General features: G+C 37.7%; 1 protein-coding gene across 21 annotated transcripts in view; it reads left to right on the top strand.

The window, feature by feature from the left end:
- ablim1a (actin binding LIM protein 1a) overlaps window positions 1-12,796 on the top strand; it is a 60,046-nt gene that overhangs the window by 30,874 nt on the left and 16,376 nt on the right. For all 21 annotated transcript variants that reach the window (XR_001662032.1, XR_001662033.1, XM_016671159.1 and 18 more), the window contains exons 2-6: window positions 4,949-5,086; window positions 6,910-7,093; window positions 8,454-8,563; window positions 11,578-11,704; window positions 11,807-11,900. Coding sequence is in view for 19 of the 21 variants with exons in the window: in XM_016671159.1 (XP_016526645.1) it covers window positions 4,949-5,086; window positions 6,910-7,093; window positions 8,454-8,563; window positions 11,578-11,704; window positions 11,807-11,900 (653 nt within the window). In the remaining 2 variants the exon portion in view is untranslated. The remainder of the gene's footprint in view (window positions 1-4,948; window positions 5,087-6,909; window positions 7,094-8,453; window positions 8,564-11,577; window positions 11,705-11,806; window positions 11,901-12,796) is intronic.

The following is a 12,796-nucleotide window of genomic DNA, read 5'->3' as shown; positions in this document are numbered from 1 at the left end:
TAAATGGCATTCAGTGAGTGACATGGTAGAAGAAACAGTCAATTACCCAACTATTAGAGGGAAAACGGACATCTTTTTGCTTGATTCATAAGACCAAAGCTAGAAAGAGAAGGGAAATGAGTCTGACTTACAGACAGTTATATGTTTTCTTGTGTGTAATTACAATAATGTCAAATGTTTTGGCATAATTAGTGCTAAAAGAAAGCGAGACAGCTATTTAGCTAGATACCTAACCAACCCACTTGTCCTCTTCAGCCCTCTTCTTCACATAATTGCTTTGACAGGACTAGAGAACTTTCTAGAAAATTACTTAAAATAATCAGTTCTCAAAGTTGCATGAACCCCAATTTAACTGTTCCTCATCGTCCTTTTGCAGTTTCAGCCTTTTTAGTACCTTTGTATTATCTACCGCAGGACGTTTTGTACATTTTTTCATACTAACCAAATGAACGTCTACTACCAGATTTAACAGTGGTTTGAAGTAATTTTTTACATCATACTCACAGTCTGCTGGAAGGAAATATGAATATATGACTGATAAATGACAGCAACCTTTGGAGTTTATGTCCTTTGATACCCAAACTTTACAGGTATGACAGGAGCCATCCTTGACTAGATGTTTAATTCTAGCCATGCACCAATTTCAGTTGTAAAGAAATAAGTTTATCTAGCAAAACCAAAACAAACAAAAGACTAGCAGGAGGTTTTCATAGTTTTTTTTTTGGTTAAATGGTTTGAGTATTGACATGAAATGGACAAATTGGTAAAAGGTTCACGATATTATTGGTTAGAGGAGTAAATTGATTGATTTGTGGTTAATACAGAATGTCTTGAGGCACAATGCTCTTTTTTGTCTGTATAAAACTCCAGAAAGATTAAACGGTGAAGGGGTGAAATGACCAGCACACCCATTGAAAGAGTTTGCAATTTATTTTTACTGTTTTAAAAGGTAAATAAAAATTTTGACATTGCTTCAATCTCCAGTTTCTTCAGTGGACAGGCACTGGGCAAGCATGTTTGAGGCTTAATAATAAGAAAACTCAGAGAGGAAGAAGATGTTACTTGCTGATCCAATTATACCAATTACAGCTATTCATGCTGTGCTTTCGTGACATTCAGCGTTTTCTGTTTTGTACCAATAATACATGTGGGAAGGATTAAATATTTCTGTTTGAATCGTAACTGCTTGACATTTATAACACTAAGCGGTCGATCAAAACTGTGAATGAATAATTTTTAAGAATTCATATGAAGGAGTTCAATTTCTTGATTGTGTGCAATCAAGAAATTAATGGAATTGAAAACTTTTTTGTTCTTGTGCCAGTAGGAGGTAAAAATATAGTTGAAATGTGACCTATCATGCTGCCTTGAACAGGTTAGGATAGGTTTGTGGACGACACAAAACATATATCAAATTATTCTTAGATAATAATATTTATCTAACATGAGAGATCGGGCATTCGCTGTGGCTGCCCCCCGTCTCTGGAACTCTCTCCCGGATTGTTTGAGAGCTCTGCAACCACTGGTTCACTTCAAAAGAGGCTTAAATTATTTTTTATTTAAGCAAGCCTATTCTGCCTCCACATGATTTTTATGATGTTGATTTTATCTATGATTTTAGTTGCACTGTGTAGCACTTTGAGATTTTTCTAATGAAAAGTGCGGTACAAATTAAATTGATTATTATTATTATAGTCTGGTCAGTTCTGCCTGTTTTGAGTTCCTTTCAGAATTAGCTGTTTTAGGGCCTCTTGTCACTTCAAATTCAAATAAACTGCTTCTGGCCACGCCCCCCCCCCCACACCCGCCAGACTCAACATTTATACTCACACATGAAAATAACTGCAAACAGAGGCGTAATTATACAAGCATGCATCCTTGAAAAGCAGAAGTGGATCCTCCTGTACAACCAACAATAATATACATTGCAAAAACACATACTCGCACCAAGTATTTTTTTTAAATCTAGATTCCTGTGCAAATATCTTAGTACATTTAAAATAAGACAAAACAAATTTATAAGTGACTTTTCTGGAAGACACAGGAACTTGCTTTAAGTAATTGATTTTTTGATATTGATGAAAAAGTACTAGTTATATTGGCAGATTATTTTTCTTATAACATGGGAAAAACATCTTGTTCTAAGTGAACATCTGCCAATGGAACAAGTCGTTTTTCATCAATATTAAGGAATTATTTACTTAAAACAAGCTCTGATATCTTCCTGAAAAATTACTTCTAAGATAGTTTTGCCTTATTTCAAGTTTACTAAGATATTTGCACTAGAAACTAAACAAAAATTACCTGGTAAGATTTTGTGTTTTTTGCAGTTTGAGCAAGTGGCTTCTGGGTAGTAAGACAAAAGCAAAATGCTTGTCTTTTCCAATAGCCATTGTACAGCAGTAAAATGCGCAGGAGCTCTGCTGGGGTTGCTAGGTAACAGTGGCTGTTGATTGTGACTTAACATCTCGTTTTCTAGACAAGAAAACATTAGCTTATGGTCAAATAAACACTTGGATTGTTTTTTTAAGTGCTTGGGGGTGTTTTCAGAAGCAGTTGAGACCCATCTGAAAGAATAAAAACATGCAAAATATTTATTTTGCATACTAGGTCCCCTTTAAACAAACAAGAAAAAAAAAGCTCAAGTTTGATTGTAAAGAAAGTGACCTGTAGATTGGGTCTATAAATGGTTAGATTAGATATTTTTCCACAGCGCAGTCACCCAGATGGTCTGTGCTTCGTTCACGGAGGTGCGATGTGACACACAGAGCTGCAGACACTCGATTCAGTGTCACAGCAGTTTGGTTCACCCAGAGATGACTCATTGTCCTGCTGAGTGTAATCACATCAGAGACACCAGGGAGACAGGTCCTCCCCACTGTAACCCGCCTTCCTTCTCGTCTCCCTCCTGAGGATTTGTCTTCTTCTTTCTCCGTTTTTCATTAGCTCACAACTGCTCTCATTCCTAATTATGAATAGATTACTCTTCGCAACTGTAATTTTGCCTGCAAGAATTAACTTACAACTTTTTAGCAGTGAGTTATTTCACTGCAATCAAACCAAAGCCACTGCAGCTGCAAAAGTGGGATTCAGGGTGAGACGAGGCCTGGAAATCAATGATCCAGGGTAATGTCTCCCTTTGGTTAGACCATCGATTGTTCATGACGCTATTTCTGTCCTTTTACTGGTGTCTTATTTTAGCTTTTCAGACTAATGATTCATTGCAGAGCGGAAAGAGCAAAGATCCTTTGATGTGTGTTTTCATGTTGCAAGCCTCTGTTGGTGTGTTGTTAGCTTTGAAATATGCAGAGGGGATGAGTGAAAGAAGCTGCCCTTATTATTTCTTTGAAAATGAAATAATCTGCTGGTTTCAAGCCACTGATATGCTTTGTGCAGTGCGGCACTGCAGCAGGAGTCGCATACTGTAGAGGGGGATTAGTGCCTGTCTGTGTCAGGGACCACCAAACTTTTTATGAGGTGGGACCACAGGCTAACATGCCACTGAAAATAGGCTACTGGTGCTGCTATGAATCAATCTGGGAATAACAAGTCTGTGTAAAAAGACTAGAATGATGTCAGTACTGGAACGTCTTATTTAATTCCATATTATGAAAACAGAGATGCATCAAACAAGCTTCATATTAGCTGATTTTGTAAACCTTTGACTTGCTAATGTAATCTATATTCTTGCAGATTGCTAAATTAGTTTTTTGTTCTCAGATCATCAGTAAAGTGTATTAATAAATACAACAAAGTATAATGCAAACCAGTGTTTTATTTTCTCATTTTAGTTATTTTCTTGATTATTCTCATTTCCTTTTTACCCTTGCCTTATTTTCTTATTGCACAAATGCCAAGTAAAGAATCTTAAATCTGGATTTTCTCTTTTAAAAACACAAGAAGATATAAGAACAGGTTTTTTTCTAGCTTTTCTGCCATGAGCGGTCATTCATTATTTATGTAAGGAGCAGATGTGATGTCATGCTGCATGAGTTTGAGAGGAGTTGCTGAGAAACAGGGTTTCTATGACGTTTTAAAACAAAGACAACATGATTATGGATTTGATAAAAACTGTCTGAAAGTGCTGTATTTTCAGCTAGTGCAGTTAGCATAGCAGAAGTATTTAGGTTTATTCACTGGGAGAGTGTAGCTCCTTACCTTCCCTCTGAGATTTCTAAAAGATTTTCCAAACATTTCCAGATCAGGAATCTGATCCCAGATAAAGAAGAAGTTGATGGATGGATGGAACTTGCTCTATATGAGTTTGAACACGTAAAACAGAGATGAATCATTGCTTTGCAAGAATATAATAGCACCAAAACAGTTAGCAAATCCCACTGGTTTTCTCAAATTAAAATCAGCTTTTTTCTTGCAGTTTTCTTTGCTTTCTGTCTGTTGTCATCTTCTGTTTTGTTAACCGGTTTCTTGATGCTGCCTATGTTTCTGTCACAAGTTGCAGGTTTTACTGAGAATCACATTTAATTACAGCATTTGCTCTTATTTAAACTTTTTGTGCTGAGCTTCGTTTCTGCTCTCAGCACTCTTCCCCTTTTTATTCTTAATTATATGAGATGCTTGCTCTTTAAAAACATGGGAAGCTAATCATGAACGGTAATGGGTCATAAATATGATGCTTTCCTTGGAGGGTGAAAGTACTTTAATTTAAATAGTGGAAACGACTTTATCAATACCTTTTTACAGCATCATTTCCAAAGCCTTGCTCTCCTTTGCAATTTGACTCGTCCTCCGCTGATCAAGACACTCTATATTTGGATTCTCTCTAGAGAGTCTGTCTGGCCAAAAACCCAGAGTTGCTCTGTCCCACTCACTTTTCTTTTTTTTTTTTTTACTCTGACAGGCTCTGAGAAGTTGGATTCAGTTCCTTCTCAGATGAACAAGGTCACATTAACAGAGCCAGTAGTAACGCTTATTTTTCCATCTCCTGCAGTGTCTCATACTCAGGACACACACAACCACTCCAGCGAGAAGCCCCTGATTCAGTGCTACAAGTGCGGGGAGCCATGTAAGGGCGAGGTCCTCCGGGTGCAGAACAAACACTTTCACCTGAAGTGTTTCACCTGTAAAGGTAAAGGAAAAAAAAACATTTTGTAACAGGAAATGTACTGATTTGAGTAACTAATATTCAATTTTTTATGTGTTCATTTGATGTTGCTTGCAAGATTGTCTCAGCCTTAACTCAGCTTTGAGAAACCTAATATCCCTGATGATGGATGAACATGTGGTCTCTCTACAGTTCAAGAAATGAAACAGCTTGGATTTTTTTTAATATAAATAAAACTGTGGGAGTTGTGTGAAAATGTGTAGCTGAAGTGCCAATAGTAGATACTGACTATTCATGTAGCAGTCATATATTTTCTATAATTGTATGGACTACGAAGTAGCTTCTATAATAAGGTTAAATGAGGTCTCTTAACTAATTAAGATGCCATTCAGACTTCAATATGTAATCATTGTAATCCACATGGGTGGAACGCCTTTGGCATTCTGGCACATGCATAATGCAGGCTCACTTTACTAATCAGGCAGCCCTATTTTGACCTGAACTCACCCTGTTGAACCGTTGTTGTTAATCGGTGACTTAAACACTGTTATAGAGTTAGCTCAGCTCGCCATGGGCTCAGAATAACACTGTCCAACGCTGAGATTAGTGCTAATTCTGTCTTTTGGTCGGGGTTAATGATTCTCAAAGGGGACACAAGAACAGCTTTACTGGGCGCCGTCTTAGTCCTAGTTTTAACTTTTTCCTCTGTTCCCTGACAAATCTATAGGATGAAGCTGAAGCCTCATCATTTTAGAAATAAACCAAACATGACATCTTTGGTTTCTTTCTCTTACTACATTTGACACACAAATTCAAGTTTCCCCTTTTTCAGTTGAATTTCATGAATCCGTCTTATTGAGTTTACTATTTCTGTAGTGGTATGAGACTTAAGAAAAGTGGAAACAGCTGGAGCTCAAAGTCTGAAGGCACCACATCTCTGGTGCTGGTTTTCTTTTGGACTCAGTTATGTCAGTAATCTCATCATCTCTGGGCTCTAATGCAATTAAAGATGATTCCTTTCGTCACCCTCTCCATCCATCCTCAGGACTTAGTGTTGGCCGTTTACATAAGAATGATATTTAACATTAAACAGTCCACAAAGGTTTTAAAATTACAGGCCTATAAATGAAGTGCATGGGTCATGATGGAAGCTTTTGATGAATGTTCACAAATTTTCTGGCCACTTGTTAAAAGTTTATTAAAAACCGAAAAGCATTTTACCAGCCACCAAGACCAAACCCCGATAAAGTTGTAGCTAAATGCGTAAGTTGTGGTGAAATTTATTTTACTTGTAAATTTTAAAATGCTTACAATAAACTATTTTGAAATTTTATTTAATTGCTTGAATTCAACATTTTCCTTCATTAAATGATTAGAACAGGGCAGATGAGTTACTTTTACAAACTTGGAGCTGAATTCAACATCACATCACATTTCTCACTTTTCGTAATCCTCCACATAGCATCTCTAGTTATTTCAGTCTTTCATGTTTGTGCAGACTACAAGGTTATATTTGAATTGAAGGAAACTTGTTGGAGCCTGAAGATTTGGCACATTATTCAAAACCGTTTATCAGCAAAACAAATCTTTCCTGAGCTAAATTATTACTTCATTTTGTTTTAGTTGTGCGATTATAATCAAAGATGATTGAACACTTCTATGTTTTGCTTCCCACTGCAATACAGAAAGCAGTTAGATGTATTTCCCTGTGACCTTTTAGTCAGCAGCTATTTCACACACTGGGTGAGCCTCTCAACAAAGCCACCGGTGCGTTCAGGGGTTGGGTGGCTTTAATGGCAGATATTGGCAAAGGACTAAATGACAACAAATGTATGTGTCATGTACAGTGTGCGGCTGTGACCTCGCCCAGGGGGGCTTCTTCATGAAGAATGGGGAATATCTGTGCATGCTCGACTACCAGCGCATGCACGGCACCCGCTGCAATGGGTGCGGGGACTTTGTCGAGGGAGAAGTCGTCACCGCCCTGGGCAAGACCTACCATCCTTCCTGCTTCGTCTGCACCATCTGCAAGTAAGGCGTCTGCTGAAGCCATGGCTTGAATATCTCTGCAAACGTAACGTGGATTTCAGAAACATTTCTTAAAGATTCCAGTTCAGTGAGAATCACATCATGCACAGCAGGGGCGTGTCTAAATCTTTTTTTTTTTCTAATTATGGGGCAAGATTGTCTCAGCCTTAACTCAGCTTTGAGAAACCTAATATTCCTGATGATGGATGAACATGTGGTCATCCATCATGACCACATGGGTGGCACGCTAAAATTGTAATTTCATATAAATGCACTGCAGTCTTACAATGAACAGTGGAAGAAAACGTGAATAACATAATCATTTATTTATCCAAACAAAACACATGAATCTGTTTAGCAGGCTTATTTTCTTGTCACATTATTAGCCTGTTTAGCTTAGCATAGCTTAGCTAAACAGAAGAGTATACAACTCTTTTTTAACGCCCTTGTGCTTGCTCTATTCAACTTATCAACTTAAAGTCAAAATTACTGAGCCATTATTGATTACAAATTGCAAACAACTGTTTAATTACCCCCCTTTTCTCCTTTATGAAAAGTTTTTTTTCTTTTTTTGCAGTATGGAGGCTGCTTTTTATTTTTCTTATTAAACGTCATGTACATCAACCTGCTGAAGGGATTAGGGACGGAAATAAGCCACTTGGCTATCATCTCCTGGATTTTCTTGTAAATGTTAATTAATATGTAATGTTGCATTTAAAAAAAAATCAACAAAAAAGCATTTCTGTCATCTACTGAAAGTGTAGACAAAATCTATGCACAGTATTTATTTGTTTATATTTTAAATGTACTTTATTTCAAACAAATAACATTACATAGAAAGATCTTCAACTCAATAAGTATTATCAGATTAATCTATTGAAAAAAATTAAACTGAGGAATAATGTCATATAAATAATATAAAATAACCACAAGCAGCTTTTGCAATCTTCAATAAATTTCTACGTAAATGGATAAAATAAAATAAGGCACACCTTTTAGTCAATGCAAACATTTAGTCTATGTACAGTACAAACTGATTGGCAGCTGTGGTGGGTGTGGCCAGGCAGGGTGGCCAATCAGATTTCAAGGACAGCTGGTGACCACACCCAGGATGCACAGACTGATTTGTGGTGATGAACTAAGATGAGACTGGTGGGAAATCCAGTCGACAGTGTGCAGCAGAATGCCATGTGTCGTTTCTGTATGTTGTCTGACCAAATGTCCTACTCAGGCGCTCAGTGTTGACACACATCTTCATCAGAGAGTCCTGTCATCTTCAGCCCTGCAACCCGTAACTAATAAGCTGTAACACTTGCCACGGGGCAACAACACCATGTTGTTTCTTTGACTTCATGTCTGACAGACGACCGTTCCCGGCCGGAGACAGGGTGACCTTCAACGGGAAGGACTGCCTGTGTCAGTACTGCGTCGAGCCCATGTCTCCTGGACCGAAGGACATCCTGGGCTCCAGCAGTAAGTAGCTATTGTTTTGTTTTATAAAAATACAGGAAGGAAATTAGCTTGGCAAAAGCTCATGTTTGGTTTCACTCGAGGCTGGAAAGCGTGGAGTAACTAGTGTGTTGCTCCATGACTTCTAATGTAGTTGTTTACAGTCTTTTTTAACTGCTTTTCAGTATTTACGAATTATTTACATGTCAACATCATGTAAATATTAACTGAAATTTTGTTTAAACACATGTGATTTTACTCATTTAGAGAGAATATGTCGGAGAATTTGAAAATATTCCACAGATAAATCCTTTCAGGCACTGTTTTTCAAAAATATTCCCACAAATTTTGATATATTTTGTTAAGGTGTTGGTGGGTCTTTGTGAAGTTAAATTAAAAGGATATGAGTTTTCCCAATTTTGGCAACGATTTGTAAAGACTTTGGTAAAAAAAAAAAAAACTAAACGAAGAAACATAAAACACAACATAAGGTAAGACTTGGATATTTTAGACACCTTAATCTGAAGTATTCAATCGTATAGTTGACTGCAGATGTAGAGGTGTTATTTTTCTGGAAGGTGAACCTTCACTCTAGTGTCTATTCTTTTCCTGGCTCTAACAAGTTTTCTTCTGAAATTTCCCCACATTAACCTTCCTGCAGTAAAAAAGCATCCCAAAGCATGATGCAGCCACCACCATTTGTTGCAGTAGTGAAGTGTAATTTTAGTTTTTTGCCTGACATAACGTTTTTTGCAAAGGTCAAAAAACGTTGGACTCATCTGACTAGAGCACCTACTTCCACATGCTTATGGTGTCCATGGTAAACTGCAAAGAGGATTTCTATTAATCACGATGAATCAGGATTTCTTTCTGACCAAATTTCTTCCTCGAAGACGATGGCTCCCCACTTTCCTTCCATTTTTGATAATGAATTCAATAGTTCTCAACCCAATTTTAGTCTGTATTGCAATCTTTTTGGATGTTTTCTCTGATGAATGCCAATCATTTCACACTTCTTAGACAGACTAATATCCTCTCCACAATCAGGATGTTTTTTTTTTTTGTTTTTTTTTGGACAAAGCTGTGTAAGAAGTGAGAAGCTACTCTTTAATACGTTAATACGTTCAATATGTTGTTGCCAGCTGTAAGATGACATATAGTAATTATCTAACAGAGAGGGAATCACAAAATGTGGAACAGTTTAAAGGGCATCAATATTTTGAGAGGCAATACAAATACAAGGGAGCATGAAATGATTACAATTTTCAATCACAATTAACCGCAGGACTTCATGCAATTAAGAGGGATTAACCCGCATTCATTCACAAATTAAAAAGACGTTTTAGGAAGTTGAGGATTTTGTCCACACAAATGTGATTAAATTACTCGTAATCTCTAATTAGATGTCCAGACGATTTTAGAATAATTGCTATTGGTTGTTTGCTGTGTTCATCATCATAGGAATAAAAATTAAAACCCATCTGATGAAGTTATAATGTTTCCTTTTTTTCATACTAACTACAATAAAACCCCCCACACATTTCTATTTGTTAAAGAAATAAAAAGGGCGAAACACACAATGAGGTGAACACTTTGTAAAGTCACTGTATACAACTTTCTTGAAAGTTTAAAATGGTGTAATATTAGCAACAATCTGCAGCTATAAGCTGTTTATTCAGGCAATAAAAGACCAACTAAAACTAAATGTCAAACAGATGTAAAGGAATCTTTTCCAATCCACATAATATCCCAGAAAGTCTCCAGTAAAGCCAAAGGAATGAGAGGAATGACAGAGGTCCACCTTTTGAAGGGGATCCTCCAGCTCTCTCTCTGCACAGCTCTGCTTTGTGTATAACACCAAGACAGGCATTGCTAAATAATTCATACCCATGCATTTCCTTCCCTCTGGAGCGGGGAATGCGTTGCCCTGAAATACCCCTCCTCTTCCAGCTCCTCATCCTCTCCCTCCTGCTCGCCTCTCCCACCCCTGCTGGTCTCTCTGCTTGTGTTTGAAGAGCTTTTAGACAAGGTCACCTATAAATAAGGCATGCTGATTCTACTCGCGTCATCATCATAGCCTTGTTATGCCGTGCAAAGTTATCCTCTGTGCTTACAGTTGGCTCTGAGTTGTTCTATTTATTAAAGAGGAGATGGCGACCAACATTTTGCACTTGCACTGCCTCAAGATCCTACTTGGATATGGATGAAGCTTTCAGTCCTGAGTGTTGATAAGAAGGGGCAGCTGTCAGACCGCTGCTGATTGCACTCTGTCTCCATCTAATGTCTCGGGTCAGAATTGACACGCCTGATCAGTTTTTCAGCTCGTGGAGGCGTGTTCTTACTTGAATCCAAACTTTTGTTTCTGGCAATGTCAATTTATTTTATAATTCAACCAAAAATATTGCTCACTCAGTTAGAATGTAGTCAAAAAATTTAATTTATTTCAGTAACTGAATTCATTTGTAAAACTTGCAGGATTTACAGACGTATCTCACACAGAATTATATATTTTAAGTGCTAGTTTTGATAATACAAACCAAAATTCAGCAACACAGAAATTAAGCCAATTTCCTAGCCTACAACACACAGTGATACCATCTTCATCAAAGCACATTTTGGTACGCTTGACATCATGTGTAGGTGCCAAGTCCCACTGGAGAATGATAACATTTCCATACAGATTGTCAGTAAAAGGGAAAGTTTTGAAGTAGATGGCCACATTGACATTGGAGTTGATAAAACACTGTGAACCAACTCCAGCAGATGACTTTGCTCCCCAAACCTTCACCCCAAACCTTATGGATGAAAAAAAAAAAATCATTCATGTAATATTCTTCCTGCTTGATCAACTGAATTTATTAGCTGTAAGTCATAATCACCAAATTTAACAAAAAAGAATCACTTGACATAGATAATTGTGTAAAATGTGCAAAATAGCTACATAATAAATGGGTTTCACTTTTTTATTGGCATTATTGACAGGAATGAACCTTTCGTATTGCACCTAACCGCACTTTCTACTCCTTCTACCTTCCTAGATTGCTCAGGATGTGGCCGCGACATCAAGAACGGTCAGGCTCTTTTGGCGCTGGACAGACAGTGGCATCTGGGTTGCTTTAAGTGCAAGGCCTGTGGCAAAGTGCTGACCGGGGAGTACATCAGCAAGTAAGCAGCTGCTCTCTCAACACGCCTCCTGCTCAGATCCAGCCGTGTGTTGTGACAGTATGTCTGGATCCTGGATTGGATTTGTCTCACTCCTCTTTATAGGGATGGCGCCCCCTACTGTGAGAAAGACTACCAGATCCATTTTGGAGTTCAGTGTGAGGCGTGTCATCAGTTCATCACGGGGAAGGTGTTAGAGGTAAGAAACTGCACACCCTGCATACAGCTGATAGACTCCATACAAAAGGAAGATGTGTCCCTGTGCACTCTCTGTGCAGCCATCTATCATGCTTCTTGGAACAAATTATTAACCTCATCTTACTCTTATGTGAGCCTGCCTAAGGTAAGAATATAAAGGCACAATGTTTTTACGTAAAACTGCTGCAGGAATATTCTTGAACGTACATAATATTGTTTGGAATATGCATATTTAAATGTTTTGCACTGAAATAAATGGAGAATTTGCATATATTAAGCTGCTCTGCTTCCAGTATAAAATGTTGCACAGAGCAGAATTGTGAAATGTAGTTTGTAATCCCTGATGTGTAATCTCTTCAGCATCCATCCAAGCAGACTCTTTTACATGACTTTATGCATGTAAAATATTAATTCTTTGCAGATTTTCTAACTCCAGTGGCATGCACTCTACAAGTTTTCGTTGCCACAAATTGCATAATTATTACATAAACCCACCCAACGAATGTCCTCTGACATTTAGGATGTGATTATTTATTAATTCTGTATGTCGTGCGGCTCTTATGAAACTCTGGGCTTAAGCTTCATATGGTGTGAGCTGTGTTTGTGTAAATTAAGTTTTGGGCACTGATGATCTGTCTGCACAGCAATAGTAACCCATCGGAGGCAAACAGGAGCTCTTTATACTTTATGAAGCCACCACAATCATATAAGAAAAAGCAGTTCCTTAATCACAATATTAATTATTTTTTATGCTGAAAAGGAAATTTGAGTCAGGCCATAAACTGGACAGTAATAGCACAGACAACTGAACTGTTTTATGCAGTAAAATGCAAATACTATGCATATCACTAAGTGTCCACTTGCAGGCTGAAATGTTACACAGAGTTGTTATCCTGC

Source organism: Poecilia formosa, unplaced genomic scaffold (genome assembly GCF_000485575.1).
Source record: "Poecilia formosa unplaced genomic scaffold, Poecilia_formosa-5.1.2 Scaffold42, whole genome shotgun sequence".
In the NCBI taxonomy this organism is placed as follows: domain Eukaryota; kingdom Metazoa; phylum Chordata; class Actinopteri; order Cyprinodontiformes; family Poeciliidae; genus Poecilia; species Poecilia formosa.
Note: the sequence above shows the minus strand (reverse complement) of the source record. Positions and strands in the feature narration are given on the sequence as shown.